This window comes from Elgaria multicarinata, chromosome 3 (genome assembly GCF_023053635.1).
Source record: "Elgaria multicarinata webbii isolate HBS135686 ecotype San Diego chromosome 3, rElgMul1.1.pri, whole genome shotgun sequence".
In the NCBI taxonomy this organism is placed as follows: Eukaryota; Metazoa; Chordata; class Lepidosauria; order Squamata; family Anguidae; genus Elgaria; species Elgaria multicarinata.
In genome coordinates, this window is record NC_086173.1 from 11217334 (window position 1) to 11243423 (window position 26090).

Below are 26090 nucleotides of genomic sequence, written 5' to 3' on the forward strand. Positions count from 1 at the left end.
GCCTGTGCCCACTCCGCTCTGCTCGGAGCTCGGATCCAGATCGGAGCTCCGTTCCCCCCCATAGGGGGGTTACCTGGCCCTGCCGCCTTCGCCGCCCATGCGGCGACGGCGGCAGAGCCCGGTAAGGGACCAAGGGAGAGGGGGACCTTACCTGCCTCCATCCGTGGTCCGTCGCCGTCTTCAATTGAGCCCGCGGTTCCACCAGGAAGTCTGGGCTGCAAGCGGCCCAGACTTCCTGCTGGAACCACGGGCTCAATTGAAGACGCTGACGGACCGCGGACGGAGGCAGGTAAGGGAGAGGAGGGTGGGGGGGGGATTACCGGGCCCTGCCGCCGCATGGGCGACAGCGGAAGGGCCCGGTAAACCCCACTTACCTTTCCAGCGGAGCTCCGGATCGAGGCGAAGGATCTGCCTTCACCTCGATCCTCTTCGCCACGCTCCGCCGGCCCCCCAATCCTCTTCGCCTCTGCCTTAAGGGCAGGCGAAGCCCCCCGCTCCGCTCCTCCTTCCACGGTCTGATTAGAAGCGGAGCACATCCCTATGCAGTACTGGTTACAGCTGCTATCTTCTGGCTGCTGCCATTTTATTTTCCCAGAATGCCATGGACTTTGTGCTATTCCAGGGCATTCCAGGGGGAGGGGGAATGGCAAACACCAGTTGGGGTTGGGGGCAGCTGCCATTTTAGTGTCGGCTGCTACTTTTCTCTCCAGAATGCCGTTACATGACATAACGTCTGGAGCATTCTTGGAAGATAAAATGGAGTCTGCCAGGAGGTGATCACTGAAATCTACTTTGCTGCTGCTGCTAAAGACAAGAGCAAAATGAATGAATAAATCAAACAATTTAAAAAAGGCAAACAAAAATGAATGGAATAAAAAAATGGTGAAAGTAACAAAGGAATAACGATCAACCGTGCTGTTCATGAATAAAGAATGAAACGAATGAGGTCTTTAATCATGGAAACAGATGGAATTATGAAAAATAAAAATAAAATGGCACACTCCTAATAATCAAGAGTGGGTGTGCTTGAAATTCTCAGATTTCCCCGCACGCCACAGTTGCACACGTCTGAGGGAGTGGGAGGTGTGTGTAATGGCAACAGCACATCATTAGTCTAATGGTTCAGCCAGTCAGCAAATATATGCAGAGCTACCATGTGTGATGTGGGTGCCTGCGAAGCTGAGGAAGATGTGAGCCAAATGGCACAAACTTTCACAGGCCTTTGCATTGGAGGAGCCCACCATCTCCAGTCTCCCTGGTTTCTCCATCAGAGAAACTTGACCAGCACGAAGCTTAAGAACTCACGAGTGGGGACTAAAAACTGGATCTACTAGTAGATATGTCTGAGAAGTCCACAATGGGATCAAATAAGTCTGGAGTTCTATGACTCTGACCAGCAGATTCACTAGTGTTGTTTGTTTGTTTGTTTTTACTTTCCGGGAATTTATGTGAATTGAGTTGTAGAAAAATATGTAAAATAAAACAGTTCCAGCTAAAAATGCACTTTTCCTCAATAGGCTAAAGCATGGAAATACACATTTGGTGGTGGTGGGGGATTACACATTTACGGGATTTTCACTTTTTCACAAGTGTGAATACTGCAAATTTGAAAAATGGGGGGGGGCATCTGATTCTGTCAGTGAGCAGACAACAGAATGAAAGGCACCTGACAATCCACAAAACACAGATGGAATGGATTTTACAAAATCCACAAAACACAGATGGAATAGGTTTTACAAAATCTTTTCATCACTGCTGTTGATCTAAAAAAACAACAACCTGTACATCCCTACAATCCAGCATTCTTAATCACTACACCACACTGAAATAACAATATATCTCCATGCCATTGAGCCACCTTGAGCACCATTTTGGGGCAGAATTGTGGGATACAAAGTAAGTAGGTAAATAAATAAGTAATAAAATCTCCCTCCTATTGTGTTTCTCACAACCTTCCGCCTTCTTGGGAGACAATAATGAGGCCTGCTAAGTAATCAACAAAGCTTTATTCAAAGAATAAACATCTCTTCCCACCTGAAGAGAGTCTAATCTTTAGGAAAAACTATGCAAACTAACTGAGACAATTGTCCTTTCAAGAAGAATGGAAAGCCCTTTCCCAAGACATGGTAACTTCAGAAAGACTAGTTGTGATGCAGCTTCTGATGGGATGCCAGCCAGGCTGACTTTCTCTCACCTTCCTTTAGCTCTGCCTGTTTTAGTCTGCGGCATACTCTAGGATCGGCTAACCTCTCCATGCTCTTCTCTTCAGAGGAATATTGGCTTCCCACTGACTGTGTATTGTTTGTCCTTGAGGAGATAAGCTTTGGAGAGGATTCACTCCCAGTTGGTGAAGGGCCCATGAGAGCTTTCTCCCCCACTGGTATAGGCTGGCATGTTTCTAGCACCGACTCCTCTACTTCAGAGTCTGATTCTGATTGAACACCTGAAACACCTTCCTCCATCCCAGGGGGCGCAGGGCTAGACATGACACCCATAGTGGGGAATACTAGAGATCCCCAGCACTTTCCTTGCTTGAGATGCACAGCTCCTAAATAAATCTGAAACTGGTTTAAAGGTTTAGTGCAGATATAACCATCTTCTCAGGGTTTGGTTTCGTTCTTTTTTGTGCGTGTGTGTGTATTGTCAGTTTGTCCATCTGGGGATTGGACGCAATGACCCTTCATGCTCTTATTCAGTGCTGTGTGCTCTCTTTCTCTTCTGCAGACCCTTTTCCAGAGCCCCGATGAAGGTTGGCAGGTCTACACCTCGGCTCAGGCTCCCGATGGCAAATGTCTATGCACAGCTGTCATCCCCGTCCAGGGCACCTGCTCACGGGACTTGCGCAGCCGGCAACTACGGCAGCTGATGGAAAAAGTAAGGGATGTGTTCCTTATCTGGGGGTGGGGTGGGGGGACTTGAAGGGATTGGAGACCTCCAGATGTGCTGGGTGCTCCCAACCAATGCTGCAGGGGTTGTGTCAATTTTGGATTGGAAGCGAGTCAGCACAACACCCCTGTTCCTTTGTTGCTTCCTGCTTGGTTTGCAATTCACTCACATCTCGGAGCTCATGGGGCTTCCACCCTGGTAGTTGTGGGTGAGTTCCTCTGAGCTCAAATTAGATTTAGATTAAGTGAAATTAAGCCATTTCCAAAAAAAAAACACTAGGAAATAGTTCAGCTTAATATAGTCTGAATTGTCTCAGACCCCTGATTGGGAATATAGTCAGGGGGCCTTGCTAGATGACGGGGTAGCCCGGTACAAGCCCCGGCCCGGCCCCTGTGCATCCAGATGACGCACAGGGGATCCTGGGCTCAGGCAGGGCTGAAACCTCCTTCAGCCCAGGCTAACCGGAGCCTCTTTTGGCCTGGTATTACCTGCAGCCTCAAGCTGAGCCAGAGACTGCGGGCGTCTAGCTCGTTCCGCAGCTTTTCCCAGCTACCGCACTTACTCGTGCGTAGCCGGGACAAGCGGCAAAGCCCGGGGGAGGTGGGGGAAGATCGGAGCCCGGGGGAGGTGGGGGGAAGGGGGCTGGCAGGCAGGTGGGCGACGGAGCTGGCGGGGATGGGGGGAAACAAAGCCGGCGGGAGGGGGGGGGACTCATGGCCAGGGAAGGGGGAGCAGGGAGAAGGTGGGTTTTTTTTTTTTAAAAAAAAAGGGGGGGCTTACCTAAGCACAGGAGCATTCCTGCATCAAACCCCTTTAAAAAAATTAAAAATGGCGGACGCGACGGGGCTTTGCTTTCCCCTGTCGCGTCCACGTGTAGCAAGGCGTGACAGCCCATGCTACTTGTAGCACGGGCTTGCTGCTCTTCCCACCCAGATTAGGAGATAGGTCTAAAAATGGTTTCAGCTGGCAAAGGGTGGAGGGGAGGCAGTAGGCTCAGGACTGACTTAACTAAGGTGTCCCAGGCTGTCGCTAGACCTAAGGTTTATCCCAGGATCATCCTGGGTTCATCTCTGCCTGCCCTGTGTGGCACTTAGATGAACAGGTTTGACCACAGGATGATCCTGGGATAAACCTTAGGTCTACCTATGGCCCCAGTGAGCTTTATGGTTGAGTGGGGATTTGAACCTGGTTTTCCCCTGGTCCTAGTTCACCATTCTTGCCATTACTCCACATTGGCTTTTACCTATGTTATGCTGAAGAGAAATGTGAGTTGTGTGTTTCACAGCTGAAGTAATCCACATGACTGTCTAAATGGACCCTGATAGGATTGTTAAATCCAGGGTCTAAAATGAGCTAGCCTGCACCACTAGGTACATCCACTTCACCCCACTCAAGACTGGCCCTACCTTTAGGCAAGAGTAGCCTCAGACAGCAGATGCTGATGGCCCGCAAGGGGTTGGAGGAGGGGGTTGTGTGTACCATACAGCCCACCTTGTATTTATTTTTTTGTTGCATTTCTAGACCACCCAATAGCCAAAGCTCTCTGGGCAATTCACAAAAACTAAAACCATCAACTACAATTCACAGTATAAAAGCACAACCATGATAAAACCGAGCAGCAATGCAGAGATTTATTCAGAATTAAAACAACAAAGTTCAAAGACTAAAATGATAAACTGTTAAAATACAGGGGAAATTAAAAGGTCTTCATCTGGCATTGAAAACAGTATAAAGTAGGTGCCAGGCACACTTCTCTAGGAAGCTCATTCTACAGCCGGGGTGCCACAGCAGAAAAGGCCATTCTCCTGGTAGCCACCTGCCTCACTTCCTTTGGCAGGGGCTCATGGAGAAGGACCCCTGAAGATGTTCTTAGGGTCTGGGCAGGTACATATGGGAGGAGGTGTTCCGTCAGCTAACCTGGCTCCAAGCCATTTAGGGCTTTGAATGTGGAGGATGTTCTCCCGTCACCAGTGATGAAGTTATATTTGACTGCTAGTGCCTCAGCTTCCTCACCTGGAGTGGTGGGGGTACCACCCTGTCCTTCACCTCAGGCAACAAAATGTGTTGTGTCAGCCCTTCCTCCAGATGGATTTTTAGTTCATTGCAGTTCTGTGATTCCATAACAGAGATTCCAGTCTTGTATTTGCCAGGGATGGAGCAGAATCCTTCACTGTATAACTTTCGACATCAGGTTAAGAACCTTCTGCTTTCAGCAGGCAGATATTTCATCTGTTGCTCTCATTAGTAACTTTAAGTGCTGGTTCTTTAATATTTTAAAATATTTTTTTTAAACTTTTTTTATTGTTGTATTATATTATTATTATTATTATTATTATTATTATTATTATTATTATTATTATTATCATCATTTTTATACCGCCCCATAGCCGAAGCTCTCTGGGCAGTTTATATAAAATTAAAACAATTAAAAACAATATACAAAATTTTAAACCACAAAACATAAAACATTCACAGAAATGTATATCTAACAACAATTATAAGCGACTATAAAAACAGCTCCAGGATCAATGAAGCTCGTCACATATTGCTATATGCCTGGGAAACGAGAAAAGTTTTAACCTGGCACGAAAAAGATAGCAATGTTGGTGCCAGGTGGGCCTCACTGGGGAGATCATTCCATAATTGGGGGGGGGGGGCACCACTGAGAAGGCCCTCTCCCTTGTTGCCATGCTCTGAGCTTCTTTCAGAGTAGGCACCCGGAGAAGGTCCTTAGATGTTGAATGTAATGTACGGGTAGGTTCATGTCGGGAAAGGCGTCCCGTCAGGTATTGTGGTCCCAAGCCGTGTAAGGCTTTATAGGTTAGAACCAGTATATATGGTTTTGGTTATTGTATTGTTGTTTGGAGATTTTTATTACTGTAAATCAAGCGCCCTGACAACATCTGCCAGTTGGGCAGTATATAAATTTAATTCATCAAATCAATCAATCAATCAATCCGTAGCATCTGTTTTAGGGCCTCCTGACCTATTGATGAAACATATACAAGAGAAGAAAGGAATGCCTTCAGCTGGTTAGTGTATGTTTGGACCTTCATTTAGGTCTGAAGCCCCAACCCCACCATGGGCCCTTTTAATCATTGCATTTCCTCACACACAGACCCAGCCCTTTGCTCCTGCTGTAGTTAATTGGGAGGCAGAGGCTTTGATCCTTCAGTGTGCTGTGCTTTTCTCTCTCAAAGACAGTTCTGCCTCTTAGGATGCAAGGAAGCTTCCTCTGTCTCACCTTCTTCCACTTAATGAGATGCAAATGGAGCCTTTATTGCTCCACACGGAGCAGCCACATGGCAGGATGAGCAGTAAATCTCCCCTCCTCCAGATTAATTGTGTTAAAATCTTATTACAAAGAGGAGACGGCTTCTTATTGACTTCGCACGTGCAAATAAAGTATTTATTAGCCAAATAAGGATCCCGCCGATTTACTGTTGCAATTACCACAGGCCCCTCTGTGAGGGGATTTGCAGGCACGAAGAGTCTGCCAAGCTCTGGTTTCACGTTGCTTTGAAAGTTTCAAAATAGGATGGGGCCCATATGGCACATTTACATGCAATTCTGGGGAATGCGTACGTGTTTAAACTATGTTTCTAGTCCTCATTGTTTCTATATATATTTTTAATAATTTTTATTTTTAAAACATCCAAACAGTACAACAATACAATATAAAACAATACCCCATAATACAAAATAATATAAAGTAAACAATTTAATAAACATATGTTCTAACTTAATTCCATTTAACATAACATAATTAACATAAGTGTGCTCCCTCCAACCCCGGGATCTTATTCATATTTCCAAAATCTCATTACTTCCTCTGGAGGTGTTTTCCCTCTCCCCTTTAGTAGTTCAAATTCTAAAAAAAAATCCATATTCCTTCAAAATCATTCGTTTTTATCATTCCTCTTCTAACTTTCATGTTACGTGTTAATTTATCATTAATAGCAATATCCCATATTTCTTTATACCGATCTTCTATATGATAATCCCCTTGAACCTTCCAGTTCCTAGATATCATTAGTCTAGCTGCTGTTAACAAATTCGTTATCAATTCTTTTGTCTCTTGATTACAATTCAGTTCTCCATAAACTGATAATAATGCCACAGTAGGTGTCTCTTCAATCTCCATTCCTAAAATTTCTTTTATCTCTTTAAACACCATTTTCCATAATTTTTGTACATATTCACATTCCCACCACATATGTAAATACGTTCCTTTCTCTTGACAACCTCTCCAACATATTGCTGAATTCATCTTATTTATTTTATTTAATTTCACAGGGGTTAGGTACCACCTCCAGACAAGCTTGTAATTATTTTCTTTTATCCTCACGGACATATTTCTCAACACTCGTTGTTTCCATATCCCTTTCCAACTCTGTTGCCCTATTTGTTCCTTCAAGTCAGTTTCCCATACCATCTTACCTACACTTTCTGTCTCTCCCTTTTCCATTATTATTCTATATATTTCACTCGTTAAACCTTTTATTGATTTTTCTCTTTTCTCATTTTCTTTTTTTAAAGTTCTCATTGTTTCTAGTGGTATTAGGGTGGCCATTTGTGAATCACCCCCCAAAAGAGGACATCCATCACCGAAAAAGAGGACAAAAGAGGACACGGATTTGTGTGAAATTTGCATATGCTGATATATATGTATAGAGGCAAATTTAAAAGACTGTGACCAGGTAGCCTGTGTGCCTTGCTCATTTTGCTGTCCATGTGCTGTTGATGGGCAGCTTCAAGGCTCAAGCCTTTCTGAAGATTCTTTATCATAGTGGAGAACATAGTGGCTGCCACGAAATCATCGATCAACGTATTTTGCGACAATGTGTCACACATTCTCTGTTTCTAGACTTTACTTGGAGGGATAGACCCTGTAGGGTGTCCTCTTTTATGGTGGAAAGTCCTCTATTTGAAGGGCTGCCAGAGGAGTGTCCTCTATTTTGAAGCTGTCCTCTTTTTGAAGAGCTGTCAGAGGAGTGTCCTCTATTTTGACGCAGGAGATGAGAGCCCTGATCCAGATTGGGACCACAGCTGGGGGCAAAGAATTAAAGCCTCCTTACTACCCCCACCCCCAGAGAGAGTCACCACCTGGGCAGCAGACTGAACCCACAGGTTTCCTAGTCATAGGCTTCCACACTATGGTGAGATGTAATGTATTTCTATTTAAATTATAATAATTCTTTTTAAATTTGCATTTATACATATCGTTTTGCATAAGCAAATCTGTGTCTTCTTTTGTCCTCCTTTGGTGTGTGTTTTTGGGGGCAAGTCAAAGGTGGCCACCCTAGTAGGAGTGGACACAGTCAGCAACAGCACATCCCTCACCTTTTTTCATTCTGCCCTAAATAGAAGCATGTAAAAATTACATGATCTGCATCATAAAAGCAATCAGAGGTGTTGGAAGCCATAGCATAAAACCCAAGCGACTTCCTCTGTTTGAAACGAGGCCAAACACACTCTCTCACAAACACACACACCATTACCGTCACTTTAAAAGACCCCTGTGAAAAATGAGCATATTGGACATATCATACTTCAATAAATATCATAAAGTATGAATGAGTTAATAAAATATTAAACCTTCCTCTTAATTTTATAGTATTTATCAATAGCATCCTTTGCAAATGAAAAAAGATGGGGCAGAAGGGAGGGTCCAATGGGCCGCGCCGAGGGGCAGGCGAGTGTGACGTCCTAAAAAAGCACATTCATGTTTTTCTTGTTTTCCATAAGGAACCACATTTTAAGATGGGCATCGAGACATTTCCAAGGCCTTTTCCTTGCTGTCCCCGAAGCTTAGATTTATAAGCGATATGGCCACGGCGAGAATTATTCATTATGTGTGTAGTTTATGGTTTAATTTGTTTTTAGCTGTGTATATTTATTGTTTTATATTGTAGGATTTTATCTGTAGGCCACCCTAAGATCCTAGTGATATAGGGCGGGATACAAATGTTTTAAATAATAAATAAATAAATAGTTTGTCTATTTGTTTTGTATGTGTCCTTTTGGACTGTAGATTTTGTATGTTTGTTAGGAATGCATGCGATATATAGTAATATAGGAGAATAGGTATTTTTAAAACCTAGTTATTTCCAAGTTTATTGTATTATATTGTATGTTAATGTAATTATATATACTATAAATCAAGATATATTAGCCTGATCTACTCCGCAGGCTCAGTTTCTCCACTGCATGCCATTCTGTCATTGCTTTCTTGCTTGCATTTATCATTGTATGAAAGAGCCTTCTCCTGTTATTCTCTCTCTGTGTGTGTTATTGTGCATAGCTACTACTCCCCCCAGCCCCATTTTAGCAGCGTTATTGCCTTTCTCTGGCATTTGTCACTTGCTTTTCGGGGGCCATTCCAATAGCAGAAGGACGTTGTAAGTGCAAGAGCATGAGCACAACGTATGGTTATTGCCTTGCAGCTCAGGCTGCGTTGGTATGCTGAAAACACCGGGACAGGGAGAAGTCAGCCAGCCGAGCGCTCTGAGAATATTTGCTCTCTGATCCTGATGAAGCCAAGGCAAAGCTAGAACAGTCGGAGCCGAGGCACAATGAACACAGGCACAGTCGTCAGTTGGCGGCATCTCTGCTCCCTGTCTCGCTAACGGGGCTGAGAAGGGGAGGCAGCCCACGTTCTCAGCAGGCTTTATGGCCCAACTCCGCAGGTCGGAATGTGAGATAAATCGCACTGTGTCCAGTGCTAAGGGTCACGCTGCGCTCAAATCACTACTGATCGTGGGAATTAAAGGTGCGATGGCTGACATAGTCATGATTTCACAGACAGAACGCTGCCCCCGTTCCCAATGAATTTTAAGCAGGAAAAACCAAAATGAAAACAAACCTTTTTGAAATGAAATCAGTTTTATACTGCTATGGCTGTCGTTGGCGTCCTCCAAAGAATCTCCAAGACTGTAGTTTGGGGTGATGCGAATGAGACAGAGAGGAATGTGAACTTGGAAAAGTGTGTGTGTATGTGTGTGTTTATATATATATATATATATATATATATATATATATATATATATTTCATAAGAGATTTTGAATTCCCCACCCCAACAAAGAAAAAATCGCAGTACTTAAGGTGTGTGTGTGTCACATCCCTAGCTCCACCCGTTTCTGCTGAGCAATGCTTCCTGGTGCAATGACATGTCAGATGTTTGACATGGCATCCTGGTGAGGTCACAAGAGGCCCCACCCTGCTACTTCACCAAGCTGCTTCCTGCCCCACACCCAAATTCCCTAAGACCTTGATATGTCCAAAGAATCTCCATGTTGCAAACAGAGAAATTTGCAGAACAAACCTCTTCAGATGCTTCAGTTGGGCTTTGGTTGAACCTTATGTTTGTTTGTTTGTTTGTTCTAACCTTCTAGTGTTTCTAATGTTTATTCCTTGTCCCATCTAATTGAGATGGTGGGCAGCGAGGGGATTATGGACAGTCGATAGCATCCTGGCTTAATTCGGTTTAGAGAGAGCAGCAAAAATAAAGGGATAAATGATTCTCCACCACTCTCCACCCCACCACAAATGTTTTCTTTGCTGTTTAGATGGATTTGACATTTAATTAACTGCTCCACGAGGGAGGTTGTTGTTGAGGAAGGAAAGAGAGCTGTGGGCAGCTGTGAATGCTAGAGAGAATTCTCTGGACACTGAGGGATCAGGGGAGGGAGCAACAGCACCCCAGGGACCTAAGGATGAACAGCTCCTCCTAGTAGGGTGAAGAATTGGGACTTCCCACCCACACCTTACCTTACCCTCTGCAAATGGCCAGATTTGTCAACCTAGAGAAAGGCTGCAGCTGAAATCTGCCTCTGAGAAAGAAGCACAATTCCAGCAAGCAAGACGTCTGGAGAAGGGTCTTGGTTTTGTCTGTTCTGCACCTTTCTTAATTGGAAAGGGTGAATAAAGGCCAGCAAAGGTCAAGGACAGAAGGGAAAACACAAAATCACAGAAGTCCCTGTTGGTTTTATGCAAGCCTGCACAATGTTTCAGAGATGAACTCCTTCCTCCAAAATATTCAGCATGCAAACATATAGCTTGGACTAATTAACTGTGTCCATTTACAAACGCATTACAAGTTTGGAATTCATAAATGGAAGCTCATACGCGAATGTACTTATAAATAATCAAAATGTAATGAACACCACTGAGTAAAATTAAGACTGTCTTACCTGCAGTAGTCAGAAACTCCTTGTTGCTACGCATTCATATGACTCTACAATTATAGATAGATTAGATCAGATCAGATTTGATTCGATTCAAGGGGGTGGTGCAAACATTTCCCATTAGTGCTCATCCCCAAAAGTCAAATTCCGGAATATTATTCTTCACTCCCCAGGGAATAATCTCCATTTTTATGACAATGGGGAAAATCCTAAACACAATCACAATTATGATAAGAGAAGAACCCGCATCTTCCCATTTGTAGTTCAATGCCTTAAAAACACTGGATTTCATGGAGTTGATTTGTAGGAACATGTTAATACCCATAACAAAGTGAACAGAGAACTTTTGTTCTGGGATCTCCCTTGTCAACTTCAAGACCTGATTCTCAGGCGAACACGTGACTGCAGGTATAGGGAATGTTGAATTTAGGGTAGCCTTGTGTTCTCTTTTACAGAGGACACACGTCCTCGATCTGAAGGGCTGCCCTGTCCAATTCGGGTTGAAAGATCAAGAACCCATCAGAATAGTTGGCCATCAACAGTTAGCACCTACTGTTCAGTTAGCACCTGAACAGTAGACTGAACTGGCAGGTCCACAAGGTTACCTGCTCACAGTCTAAGAATTAAGGGGGAAATAGAGGTGTTTGTGAGAGAGCACTTATATCCCAAAGCTCCTTTAACTATTTGGATTCTATTTTCATATGTTTTTATTGATCCAGAAAGAATTGAGTTTAAAATGAAGAAACAAAAAAGAAAAAGGGGGGGAGGGACTTCAAAATGGCCAAATTTCTTAGGCTTTCATACCAAACATCTTCCTCTCTCCTACCTTTTATGAGAAACACAGGATTTGCCTTAAATATACCTATTTTTTTCTCTAAATTGCCTTTTAAAACCTTTTATGGATCACAAAGCCCTGGACACGGCACATTGGTTTTATCCTGGCTTTTATCGCTGGGTTTAATGCTTGTTGTAATCTCAACCTGATTTTTAATGTGTTCAACCAGGCGCGTGGCACCGTGCGTTCAGAAGCTAAGGCAGAGGCTGCTGGAGCTGCAGTGGTAAGGGAAACAGGTGTTCCTTGAAGGTTGTTAGGGTGGCTGTATGTCCTCTTTTACAGAGGATAATCCTCTGAAAGGTTTCCCTATTTTCAAGGTGTCCTCTGTTTGAAGTGCTGGCTTAAAGATCAAGAACATTGGAATTGTTGCCATCAATAGTTTGCACCAAGACAGCAGATTGAACAAGCAGGCACACAAATCACCCGGTTGCAGCCTTCCACGCTATGGTGTGAATCTTCTTTAAATTATATTAATGTCTAAATTTGCATCAATGCATATTCATTAGCATTCCAATTTGGGGGCAAATCTCTCTTGTCCTCTTTTTTGATGATGCATAAATGGCCACAGCAGGTGTGAACATGGAGCTGTCTGGTGTGTTTGATGGCTATAGGGAATGGCCTAACTTGGGCATAGCTGGATTATTATTTTTTGGCCACCCAATACCCTCGAACCCAGCACCATCCAGATGTTTTCAATTTCAACTCCCATTAGCCCCAGCCAGCTTAGCCAGTGCTCAGGAATTCTGGAAATTGTGGTCCAAAACATCTGGGGAGCTCCAGGTTGGGTAAGCACAGCAGTAGAGTTTTAACACGGAAACCTTTCCAGACCCCTTCTATGTCATAAAGTAGGAAAGGTGTGTGTGTTTCTAAGGTATGTGTGGTGGTATGCAAATAACAATTAAAATAGAATCACGGTTCTCCATGTAGCAAGGTTTCAGAACCCTTCCTCCTGAGGGGAGGTCTGCATGACCACAAAGCCTCTGTGTTGACTATCAACCATTTCACTTCCTTCTGATTGTCCCCAACCCCACAGAAGAACCTGAAAGAACACTGTAGATCTTTCTGGCATTGCCCTTTCCCTGTTTGTGTACACAGAAAAGGCATTTCCCTGTGGTGAGACAGAAGGGAGATAAATGCCTCTTGTTATAACTGTTTAACCATGTATACTTGAGCTTCCATGTACTTCTGCCCGTGAGTGCAGGGTTGTTGTTTTCCAATGAATTGCCAGCACTGGGGAGGGGCATGATCCAGATAAGGACTCTGGGGGTGGGGGTAGTAAGGAGGCTTTAATTCTTTGCCCCCAGCTGTGGTCCCAATCTGGATCAGGGCTCTCATCTCCTGCAAGAAAAAATGAGAAAATAAGAAAAAGGGGGGGAAAGCCCCTATTTGTGTGAGTGGTAGTGCAAAATGCAAATGTCAGGGGTTGGGGGAGCAATCAGGATCAAACTGTGAAGAGGAAACAAAGGGTAAAAGCCTCCCCCATGCTAAAGTCCTGATCCAAATCGCACACACCCATCAGCAATTTGTGTGTGTGTGTGAAGGGGGTGAATAGCATCCAAGGGTTAAGCAGTTAAGGTTATATATAGTTTGGCCATAAGAAGGAACTAGCCACCCATGGATTTGTTAAATGCCCAGATTAAAAATGATTGACTGTGTTTTTTATAATCTGATGCCTAATTAATAAGATTCCCCCAATGAATTGATCAAAAGATATTTAAGTGGATACATCTGTATGAAGTTATGCATGATGTGGAGAATGTGGATAGGAACATATTTTTATTCCTTTCTGATAACACTAGAACCTGGGGTGATTCAGTGAAGCTGAATGGTGAGAGATTTGGGACAGTTAAAAAAAGGAAATACTACTTCGAACAGTGCATAAAGTTAGTGGAATATGCTACTTCCAGGATTTATTATTAGAATGTAAGCCTATGCGGCAGGGTCTTGCTATTTACTGTTTTACTCTGTACTGCACCATGTACATTGATGGTGCTATATAAATAAATAATAATAATAATTCATTTATTTACAATATACACCATTTCCCATTCAGAATTTCAGAGTGGTGGACAGAATAAAAACACATTAAAAGTACATTTTAAAAGAAACAAAGTGCAAAGTGCTGTTCAATAAGGGAAAGCTTCTTGGAACAATGACGTTTTCAGGAGGTGCCAGAAGGAATACGAAGTTGGTGCCTGCCTGACCTCCAGAGGCAGGGCAGGGAATTCCATGGGAGGGGGCCACCACACTGAAGGCTCTTCTCCTGGTGGACTCCAATCGCATGATATGTCTGTGTGGAACCACCAGGAGCATACCCTTGGATGACCACAGTGACCAGGCAGGTTGGTAGGGGAGAAGGGGCTCTCTCAGGTATCCTGGTCCCAAGTTGTTTAGGGCTTTGTACACAAGTACAAGAACCTTAAACCTGGCCTGGTAGCAAATAGGCAGCCAATGCAGTTCCCTCAGCAAAGGAGTTACAAGCTGGAAAGGGGCAGCTCTGAACAACAGCCGAGCTGCAGCATTCTGCACTAGTTCCAGCTTCCAGAGCAGCTTTAAGGGCAGCCCCCACATAGACTGCATTGTGCTAATCCAATCTTGAAATTACTAATGCCTGTACCACCATAACCAAGCTGTCCCTGTCCAGGAGAGACCATAGCTGGTGAACCAGCCGAAGCTGGTAAAAGGCACTCCGCAGCAGCCACTTGAGCCTCCAGCAACTGAAATGGAGCTAGGAGTACCCTCTAAACTATGAAACTGATCTTCCAGAGGGAGTGCAACCCCATACAGAACAGGCTATGAGCCTATCTCCCGGACTTGGGAACCACTCACCCACAGGGCTTCCGTCTTGCCAGGATCATGGCACTATGCCTGAAATAATGTTGCTAAGTGCTAATGCACCCACGTTTTGTTGTGGGCTTCCCATAGGCAACTGTTTGCCCACTGTGGAATCCTGAATGAAACAGCCTTTTGGTCTGATCCAGTGAGGCTCTCCTTATGTATATTATACATTGTGGTTTCTGTACTCTCAACATTTATGACACAATACACCTGCTAGACTTTAATGTACGTCATGGCTTTCTTGTTGTGCTGTTAGTCTGTTCCAGCAACAATTTAATGCATAGGGTGGCCAGGTGTCTTCTTTTACAGAGGACTGAGCTCTATTTGAAGTCATACTATATTTGAAGAGTCGTCCTGTCCAATTCCGGTTTAAAGGTAACGAACCATAAGAACAGTTGCCCATCAAAAGTTTGCACCTGGACAGCAGACAGAACCTTCTACATCATGGCAAAATGTATTGCATTTCTACTTAAATTACAATAACGATCTCTAAATTTGCATCTCTCTATATAAAGTAGCATTTGTAAATGTTATGCAAATCAATATCTTCTTTTTTGGTGATACATGCACTCCTTTTTGGGGTGATTCGTAAGTGGCCACCCTAATGCCCCAATGGTTTCTGTGGGACATATTCACATGGACATGAGTATAGGATTGCAATGCAATAGTATGTGTGTGTGAGTGTGCATGAGTGTGTGTATTCTACCCAAAAGTCCCTAGATTTTGAATATACAGTAAAATCACAGGACAAGAAACAATGAGATGCCAATGAAAATCTGACCAATTAAAATATGATACACAACAGCAAAATGCTTCCAAAAGCCATTTAAATGCTTCCCCTGATTCAAGCTGAATCTGAAATTGCTTTCATTTGTCATCTAAAGGGTTAGGACAGAAACTTCCATACCCATCCCCTCTCTGACAGTGGAGTGGAATTATCTCTGCCTATAGGAGTGGGAAGTCCTTTAGGCGTCCTAGAACCAGACTGCTTAGACCAGGGATAGGCAGCCTGGTGCTCTTCAGACATTTGGACTACAATTCCCATAATTCAGCATCTAGACTGGCTGGGGCTTATGGAAGTTGCAGTCCAGGGAGGTTGCCTGCCCCTGATTTAAATTCAGCACCAGGACCTGGATCTCAATTGGAAGCCAATGAAGCCCTTTTAACACTGGTGTAACGGTCTCTGCTTATAGCAATGAAGAACCTTGCCGCTTCGTTCTAGACCAGCTGTATTTCTCAAAACACATCTCAAAAACAGTCTGGGCATTGCAGGTAACTTGTCTGGGAGTGATCAAGGCACAAGATGTCTGTGGCAAGATTTTCCTTCTCCAGGAGAGGGTGCAGCTGGCACAACAACAAAAAATAATCTATTTGATTGTAATCAAATGCAAAACAACAATATAAATCATAACAGAGCAGGATGCCAATAAATCATAATGTAGCAAGATGTCTCCTAGGTGTCATACATTATTTCACATAATTGCCAGAAATGTCGCATCTGATGAAAAGTTCTGTCCGTAGCTAAGATCTCAGTGAATAACAAACTCATCCCATTCCCCCTATAAGTGCACTCCTTGTTTCTCTTCTTTCTCTCAATCTGCATGTGTTAGCTGTATCATAAAAAAAAGGTATTCCACGCCCTCTGCATCTAGTTCTCCCTTGAAAGATCTGCTGTTTTCCATACACTCTCTGTGTTGAATGTCAACGCGTTCTGCTTTTCTCAGTCATTTCCCCACCCCTTCTCTTTGTTCCCTCTCTATAGCATGATCTTCTCTTCCCCTTTGATTTGTTTGCTCCTAGCTTACATCTAGCCTTTTTCTCTCACCCCTACGCACCGCAGTGAAATACTGACAAAACATTCTTTTCAGTTGTCTTGTGAATGCAAATGCTTTGTTTATAACGTAGGTTGTCTGTAGGAAAAAAAGAAAAGAAAGAGAAATGGCCCAACTCTTTTAATAGATGGGTGACTGGTGAGGTAGGTAGGGAGTGTGTGTGTGTGTGTGTGTGTGTGTGTGTGTGTGTGTGTGGATAGATAGATAGATAGATAGATAGATAGATAGATAGATAGATAGATAGATAGATATAACATCCTACCTGGTTTTACTCATAAACGCTGCCTACAAATAATTGAAAATAAAACAAATATGATCTTTAGAATTGTTTTGGGAATTTGTGGTGGTAGGGAGGTTTTTCAAGCCTGTCATGCGAGCTAGAAACTTGTATCCTTCGCTTCCACTTTAATGCTGTGATGCACAGAATGCTGAATTCTGAACCTTATCCCAAACACACTCGAATGGTGGAAAGCATATTCCAGTAAGTTAAAGGGTCGCATTATGCTTCATCTAGGCTGGTGGCGGTATAGGCGGGTGGGGAGATGAAAAGAGGATAAACTTTGTGCTGTTTAATTAAAATGATGTCAGAAAGAGAAGCAGAAACTCGTTGAGCCTAGCTATTGAGCACAGGTAGGGTGGTATGGATTTTATTAAATTGGTTCCATCTGTTTCAGGATGGTCAGTGTCATAAATCACTGGAGTTGAGTGATCAGCAGCAGCTAGAGTTAGTCATTAAAAAGACCAAGGTCAATAAGCCAAAGATATCCATCTGAAGCTAAGGAAACCAAAACTATAAATAGGGACATACTGAAGAATAGTTGGAGTCAATCTAGGTTCAAGAATAATCTAAGCTGGGTCCAGGAGCTGGCAGGAACGTTTACTGCTATGAGTGAGCATAAACAACAGTTGCTTCCAGCACCTGGCTTGAGGCTTGTCTTTTATGCAGAGACCGATTGATGAGTGGAGCCAATTGGGTCGAGGTGCAGCTATCTTCTGCTTACCTGTGTGTTGGGCCCATCCCTAAACACTCTCAGGCTCAGCTGATCTGTCTCCTCCATCCCAAACAGAGGCACAACACTCAGGCAGCTTTTGTTCCATCCTCTGCTCAGATGTTTGTTTGTTTGTTTTGTTTGAGTATCTTGTTCATTTGCAAATGCACGGCTGCAGAAATGTGCACTGGTGCAAATCCCACCCCCCCTCCACAAGTAAAAAAAACTGGGCACAGGTGAGACATGGAAGGGGAAAGGAGGCGAATGTCCTGTTGTGTGAACAGAGGTTTCCTCTTGCAACATGGGCTGCCTCCCTGATTGTCACATTCCCCAATTCAGTGACCAGCCCTATGGCTAGAGCTGTGCGCAAATGGCCTCTCGAAATTCTCTCCCCGATTTGCGGGCAGACAAACAATTTCTCACAGATAGGGCTCACATTGCGAGGGATTGTGTAGTGCAGCTTCTTTCTTTTTTTCCCAAAGGGTAATTAGGTTTTTGTGATACCACTGCAAGTGGCAACAGCATCCACTGGGTTTGCAGTCTGGCACCCATTTTGCATCCCCTACAAAGAATGCGTGTGAGCAGCTCCTGGGACGTGTTGGGCTAGTGCTGTGCCAAAATCTACCTTCCAATTTCCTGGAAGTTTTCTTCCCTAATGAAAGAGGCTCCCAATCTCTAGTTACTACAGCATTAGCTAATCCATCTATGTATACATTGATTTTCTTGATGGTGATAGCCTTATGTGAATCTCTTCCTAAAAAAAGGTAAGAAATGATAAGAACAAGAAGAGCCTTACTGGATCAGACCATGGCCATCGCTAGACGGGGCTTTATCCCAGGGTCAATCCCTGGGATCATCCCTGTGCGTCCACATGACGTACAGGGGATCCTGGGATCAAGGAGGGATGATCCCTCCCTTGCCCCGGGATCTCGCCCCACCCTTTGAGCCCACTTTTTCCTGTGGTCTCAGGATGATTCCAAGACTGCAGGATGTGTAGGCGGGCATCACGGTTTGTCCCAGCTCCTCACGGTTCCTTGTGAGGAGCCAGGCTCGCGCACGGGGCACAGAGCTCCTCAGAAGCTCTGCGCCCATCAGGGGTGGGGTGGGGGAAGCAGGGAAAATAACTTTTCTTTTTTAAAAAAAATACTTACCTTCTGTGCACGAGCCTCATGCGCTCCTTCTTCTTTAAAACCAAAAAAATGGTGGCCACGATGTCGTGCACCATGTGTAGACCAGTGCGACGGTCTCACAATCATAAAATCATGAGATTGTCATGGGTAAACCCCCTGGTCTAGCTGAGGCCCAAGCGTCCATCTAGTCCAGTCCTCTGTTCACACAATGATCAACCAGCTGTCGGCCAGGGACTCACAAGCAGGACATGGGTGCAACAGCGCCCTCCTGCCCATGTTCCCCAACAAATGGTGTAGATAGATTTACTGCCTCTGATATTGGAGGTAGCACAAAGCCATCAGGACTAGTAGCCATTGATAGCCATCTCCTCCAGGAATTGTCCCTACTCACGTTCTCCACACCACACATAATTTAAAATTGCCCATTGGTCAGGGGCGGCATCCCAGTGGTCAGCTGTGCTTAAGGCTAAAGGGGTGGGCCAAAAATGCAAAACCATCCCAGCCTAGTTTAGCTTAAAGCTCTTACTGCCAGCCTTTATTAGAAGCAATTTAACTTTTTAAAAGGAGAAAAAACTGCACAAAACCTGGGAAACCACTAAATGATTGGTTGTTGGGAAAAGGGGGTGGGGCTATAGGAAGGGAGTGGGGCCCGGGGCCTTTTGGCCCTGAAGTTCTGTACTCCAAATTTAACTAGCAATGTTAGGGATTGAACCTGAGACTTTCCACATGCAACAAATGTGCTCTAACACCAAGCTGCTTGTTTATAAATGTCTTACAGAGGGCTAAAGCGTTGAAAAACCAATGGAATCTCACAGCAGTTTGTAACAAGAAAATAACACCGAGCAGATAAAATTCCAGACCAGAAAGTTGCTCCTGAAAAACTAACTCTAAAAGGGCCAGGCAAATAAAAAGTTCTTCACCTGGTGCCAAGCAGAAGGAAAAAGGTGTTGCCAAGTGTATCTCCCTAGGAAGTGAGTTCCAAACATAGGGTGCCAATACAGAGAAGGCCTGTCTTCGGTCAGCACCCACATTATAATCTATGGAGGTTCATGCTGCAAGAGATGGTTTTTTTCCAAGCAGCTAGCCTCCTTTCACACCTGCTGTTGCTGCATAACGGGATTGTTAAGGGAAATTCTGTCCAATATCCTCTTCCCCCCAGGGACTCACACACACTTTTCACTTCAGAAGGTGGGGAGCTGTTGGGGCCCAAGTAAAAAGGAGCCATGTGAAATAGGGCAACATGTGGCCTCCCTCCTCTTCTGCGTGGCCCTAGCTGCCACTGAATTTGATGTACAGTAGCCCAAAACCCTCATCAGTTTGCCACCTAAATTCAGTAATGTGGCAGCAAAAAATAAGCCCTCCCTTTTTTTCCTTTCTTTTTTTGCCACCACTGCCAAAATTCAGCAACGAATTGCCAGTTCCTTTTCCTGTAACCAAATTTCAGCAGTGGTCTGGGTGTTGAGGAGCAGGGGCACAGGAGCAAAATTATTCTCCTGGATGCCCAGACCTTGTCCATCCTTGCAGCAGGTTCTTACCTGGGCTGAAAACAATCTTTTCAGATGGCAGCCCCCCTCCGCATCGAGAAAGAAACACAGGCCGTTCTTAGCGGGAACTGGTGAGAAAAGCATTGTGCGTCCCGATGCTGCAGAATAACACGACTATAAATCTTCCCTTGAGCACCAGCAGGGCTCAGGTGACAGTGGAGTCACTGTCTGACCTTGACTAGGATTGAAATACCTGGAAGGGACAAGAGAAAGGTAGAAAGCTGCCTTCGCTGTAGATCTGTAAACCAGAAAGCTCAGCCGGAGCCATCACTGATTAGAGGCAACATACAGATGGATCACTCAGGGCTTGCTTACACCATCAGGGGTGGATGAAATGCTGATGATGATTCATGGTTGATGTCCTCGATGTCTTGGCCCTCATCCCATGTTTACATGCACAGCAATTCCCCAGGGATGGCCCGGGTCATTTGGTGCACGAGGCACAAAATACAGAAGATATGTCCCTGTTTGGTGTGCCCGTGTGTCTCCACAAAATTGACAGTGGGCTTAAATTAAAGTTGGGGAACCTCAGGCCTGGGAAGCAAATCTGGCCCTCTAGAATCCCCCCAGATGGCTACGGCTCCTTCCCTTGGTCCCAACCCTTTCCTCCAACCACCAAACTTTTGATGGCTTTTCGGCTTTTGTACAGTTTTTCTTCCATTCCAAAAGGTTGAAAACCTTCTCCCAAAGCGTAGTTACTGGCAGTAAGAGCCTTCAGCCACAATATGTTGGGTGTGTGTGTGTTGTACTTTTTGTCCCCACCTCCTTTCCTTCAGCTCTTTTGACTTCAGCCCTGCCCAATACTGGAATGCCCCCTTCCTCCAGAACTTCTCCAAAATTGAATTCAGCCTTTGGGCTGAAAGTGGTTCTCCACCCCTGGCCTGAATCCACATGTTGTAGGGGACCACGGCACAATTAAACTCGTTTGTTTACATCGTGTTCCCTCTCGGTCGCTTGAAAATCACTTTTATAAAGCAAAATCATTACATTTCCTATAAAAGAAGGCTGTATGTGTGGAAGAGCAAAGTGAAATTTAATTTAATGACAACCTGCTGCCCAAGTGGGCTGTGTGAGGCAGTGGCCTCATGGAGAGAGGGAGGGGCCCCCTGGAATCTCAGATGAGCTCAGGTTGTAGACTATCAGATCTACCAACAAATTCTTAAGAAGCAGGAACTCTTTAGCTTCTGTGGGCTTCAGCTGGTATAACAAGAAATGCCAGGGCTCATTTCATAGTCACATCCTGGAAGGATCCGACGGCTTTCTCTGGAGAGGTCTTTCTAACTCAGAGCTGCCTGGAGAAGTTCAACAGGTACTGGCAGGGAGGAGGAGGAGGAGGAGGAGGGAGTGAAGAAAGCAGAGGGTAGGGTGGCCATGTCTGCAGTGCCCCCCCCCCAAGAGAAAACACATCGCTCCCAAAAACGGATATCAGAGGACATAGGTTTACATAAAATGGGCACATGCTAATTCATACATATGCATTAATATTTTGATATCATTACTACATTCTAAATAGCCATACAATTTCCCATAGTAGGGAAGACTGTGACCAGTAGGTGTGCCTGCTGCTCAGTCTGCTATCCAGGTAATAAGTGTTGATGGGCAAATTCAAATTCCATCCCTACCCTCCTTTATTGTTTTTATTTTTAATCTGTACTTTATTTGTATTTATTACATTTTGAATCTGTCCAATCACTAATATTCTCTGGGTGGACATGGATCGGACAGGCCTTCAAACAGAGGACTGTGACAACCATTCAAATAGGGGACTATCCTCTCTAAAGGAGGACACATGGTTACCCCATTCTAACTGAAAGCTGCTTGGAGGGAGGGGATAGAGAGAGGAGAAGGAAGTGGAAGAGGCAGTTGCAGGGAAAAGATTTCAGTGTTAAGTAGGGTGAGCATAGGAAAAGGAGAACTCAATTAGGGTGCTTAGCACTCCACCACAGAAACTCACATTTAAAGTGGAAAATAAACAGACATTTTTATGTATTTCTACTGTGGGTGAATCATATTTTCATCAACCCTACATATGCTGTCTGGGATACTATTATATAATGGTCATAATCGAACATACAGAAAGATACGCTTGCATAGCAGCCTAAGCCACTAAGAGGTGTTCTGAGTCACTGAAGGCACTTGGGCCTCTAGTTGGAACAATGGATCAATGAACATTCTGAAACTATGAACCTGGTCCCTTAACGGGGAATGCGACCTGTGACAAATGTTTGCCCCAGAAAGCCTTGCATCTTGCAAAACACCTGCACCAACTTGCATGATAGGCTACATTTAACAAGGATCAAAGGGCCAGCCCAGCATTTTAAAGTTCCACCTGGGATTGATAACCTTGATTGACACATCCCCTCGTGATCTTTAGAAATAACGGATCATGCTGTGGTTATTTAGTAGGAATGAACTGGCTTGCTTGCTCTCTGCATGTGGTGATCCCTTTATGGTTCCTTGACATGTTCCTGGGTTGATCCCTGGCATTCCAAGAGCTGGAATTCAGCAAGTGGGTCTTTTCTCCTGCCATTGGTGCTGATTTCAAGGTCGCTTTGAAAGTGTAAAGACTGTTACTGGGTGTGTATATTTGTGTGCTTGTGCTTTAATGGCTGACTGTTTCCCTGACTGCATCACAGGAGGGGGCCCATAGACAGTGTCAGTTCCATGTTTTTTTGGCCAAGACACCCTCAACGGGGGGCTCTTGTCAGTGGGCCCTCAGCAAGGGCCTGTCCATGCCTGCCCTTGATGCCAACTCCACCCACCAGCAAACTGTACTTCCTGCCTTTCTGACTTGGCTTTTGGCACACATGCGTGCACGCACGCTGCACACACACAAAAGAAAGGGGTGGGGGTTGGAAACCGATTAAACTTTTATTAGAACGCGCTGCAAAATGCCTCTAAAATGGCTCCCTTCAGAAGTCACAGCCATGGCTATAAAGTACCAGCAAGGGCAATGTTAATAAATAAATAACCACTTAAAAGAATGCGGCTTGCCGTCGCGGCTTGTTTAAGGGCCCTGAAATAAAATAACTTTACCGCCTGTGCGGAATGGAATTGGAGAGGGAAATGGGCTGGTTTGGGTAAAGGTAGGTGTGCTCAAGTAGACTGTGTGGCGGGGGGGGGGGATAGAAAATAAAGCAAAGCACAGCTGGAATGATTTGAGAGAAAGCCCTTGTTTGGAACACTATATGTGCTGAGGGAAGCCTGTTCTCAGCAGTATTTACATAATGGTCCTAAATATGCTCCACAACCCCAGTGCATCAGAGGGGGGAGTGGTGGGTTGGCAACCAAGCAAAAGAGTATAATAGAATAATTGATGCTAAGGTCACCAGGGCTGCAGAGTGGCCAAGATCCAAACAGGAAGCCAAGAAATCAAGAACTGACTCAGAAACAAGGTGTTCAGAGAGGACCAAGAGGGCAAGGGAGAGGGAGGGGCATTATGGCTATTATTATTATTATTATTATTATTATTATTTATTTATATAGCACCATCAGTGTACATGGTGCTGTACAGAGTAAAACAGTAAATAGCAAGACCCTGCCGCATAGGCTTACAATCTAATAAAATCATAGTAAAACAATAAGGAGGGGAAGAGAATGCAAACAGGTACAGGGTAGGGTAAGCAGGCACAGGGTAGGGAAAAACTAACAGTAGAAAGTAACAGTAGAAGTCTGCACAACATCAAGTTTTAAAAGCTTTAGGAAAAAGAAAAGTTTTTAGTTGAGCTTTAAAAGCTGCGGTTGAACTTGTAGTTCTCAAATGTTCTGGAAGAGCGTTCCAGGCGTAAGGGGCAGCAGAAGAGAATGGACGAAGCCGAGCAAGGGAAGTAGAGGCCCTTGGGCAGGCGAGGAACATGGCATCAGAGGAGCGAAGAGCACGAGCGGGGCAATAGTGTGAGATGAGAGAGGAGAGATAGGAAGGAGCTAGACCGTGAAAAGCTTTGAAGGTTAACAGGAGAAGTTTATATTGGATTCTGAAGTGAATTGGAAGCCAATGAAGAGATTTCAGAAGCGGAGTAACATGGTCGGAGCGGCGAGCCAAGAAGATGATCTTTGCGGCAGAGTGGTGAACAGAAACCAACGGACTGATGTGAGAAGAAGGAAGGCCAGAGAGAAGAAGGTTGCAGTAGTCCAACCGTGAAATAACCAGTGCATGAACAAGCGTTTTGGCAGAAGAGACAGACAAAAATGATCGAATCCTGGCAATATTATACAGGAAAAATGGTTATGGCTATGGTTGGTGGGATGCAGGGGACCACGTGCAGTCACGGGATACTCTTCTTTTCCCAGTTGACAGTAAGGGGGGCAATCCTGTGCATGTTGAGGTGGAGGGGGGGGAAGCCCACAACTCCCTGCATTTCCCAGCCAGCCATGCTTGAAGCTCTGTTGACTGCAAAGTTATGTGCTGGGTCGAGCAATCTGCCCCTAGTGGCCAGAGATGTTACTGCAGGCTTCAACCACACAGGGACATTTAAAGCAATTTAAATGAATTAACGCACAATTCGATGGGCAGCACCATCAGTGCTCGGAAGCCCCTGAACTCAGAGGTTTCCAAGATTCTTATGTCCTGTCGGGCAGAAGCCATCACAGTGGGAGGTCCGTCAGAGGCCTTCTTCGCCTCCCCGTCCTCTGATCTTTGCTTTTTTCGCTAGATGAGTTTGTCAGCCTGTCTAGCGAGGGCACTTTGGAGGGGAAGGAAGGAGGCCGCAGGAAGATCAGGATAAATCATATCCTGCCCTTTCTGTTCTCTTCTTCATCTACTGGAATGCCACCCTTCCCCACCCCACCCCCTCTCGGCAGTCAATTTTCCCATCTCAAAGAGGCAGCCGGTGCAGTTCCTTCCATGCTGGCTGTTAGGGGGCAGGGGGCAGAGCCCTGACTCCCTCTTCCAAGGTCGGAGTACTTCACCCACAGAAGGGGTTTTCAGAGCCATTCTATTGTCCCTGGGATACTCTTCTAGGGACTGTAGGTTTGCTGTGTCCATGTGTTTTAAAAACAAAACAACCCCAAGATGCACACTCTTTAGTGTGCATAGTAAGCAATAGGACTGTGCACAGACCCCCCAAACTGCTTCGTGGCCCAATCCAGAACTTTCGGATTGGGCCCAAACCGATTTTGCCCCTCCTTCCCTACTTACTTGCCTCCGCAGCAGATGGTAGAGGCAGATAAGTGGGGAAGGGGGACAAAATGGGGTCCAGATAAGCCTCCCACCCCCTTACCTGTCTCTGTAGTGCTCCGTTGCATGCTTCAACTGAGGCCTGGGCAGGACCGCAACAGACACAGGTAAGTCCCCCTCCCTCCTGCTCCCTTACCTGGCTCTGCCACCATTGCCGTATGGACTGTGCAGCTGCCAGGTGAGCCCCCTTCCCCCCACTTACCTGCGTTCAGAGCTCCGGATGGAGGCGAACCGCTTCGCCTAGATCCGCAGCTCCCCTGACCCGATTTGGATCCGCCTTTGGTGGAGGCAGATTGGGTCGCTCTGCTCCAGATTCATGATCCGAATCGGAGTGGAGCACAGCCCTACTAAGCAAGTGTCTGGATTTCACAGCTATGGCACTGACAGCACTATAATTTATCATTATAGATTACATTTATATCCTGCATTTCTTCCACCATGGAACTCAAGTTGGTGGATATGAGGAGTCACCCATCTCGGCACTGGCCGGACCTATACCTGCTTAGCAGCGGTGAGGTTGCTGTATCTCATCCCTTCTGATCATGCCCTGGGACCTAGTACATGTCACTTAAGAACTTGGTCAATGCAGGCTAGACAACAACGAAGAGATTTCCAATGCAATGTTATACTTGTCTACTCAGACGTAAGCCCTAGTGTGTTCAATAGGACCTGC

General features: G+C 44.9%; 1 protein-coding gene across 1 annotated transcript in view; it reads left to right on the forward strand.

The window, feature by feature from the left end:
* OLFM2 (olfactomedin 2) overlaps positions 1–26090 on the forward strand; it is a 178153-nt gene that overhangs the window by 84052 nt on the left and 68011 nt on the right. The window contains exon 2 of the mRNA XM_063119280.1: positions 2725–2874. Coding sequence (XP_062975350.1) covers positions 2725–2874 — 150 coding nt within the window. The remainder of the gene's footprint in view (positions 1–2724; positions 2875–26090) is intronic.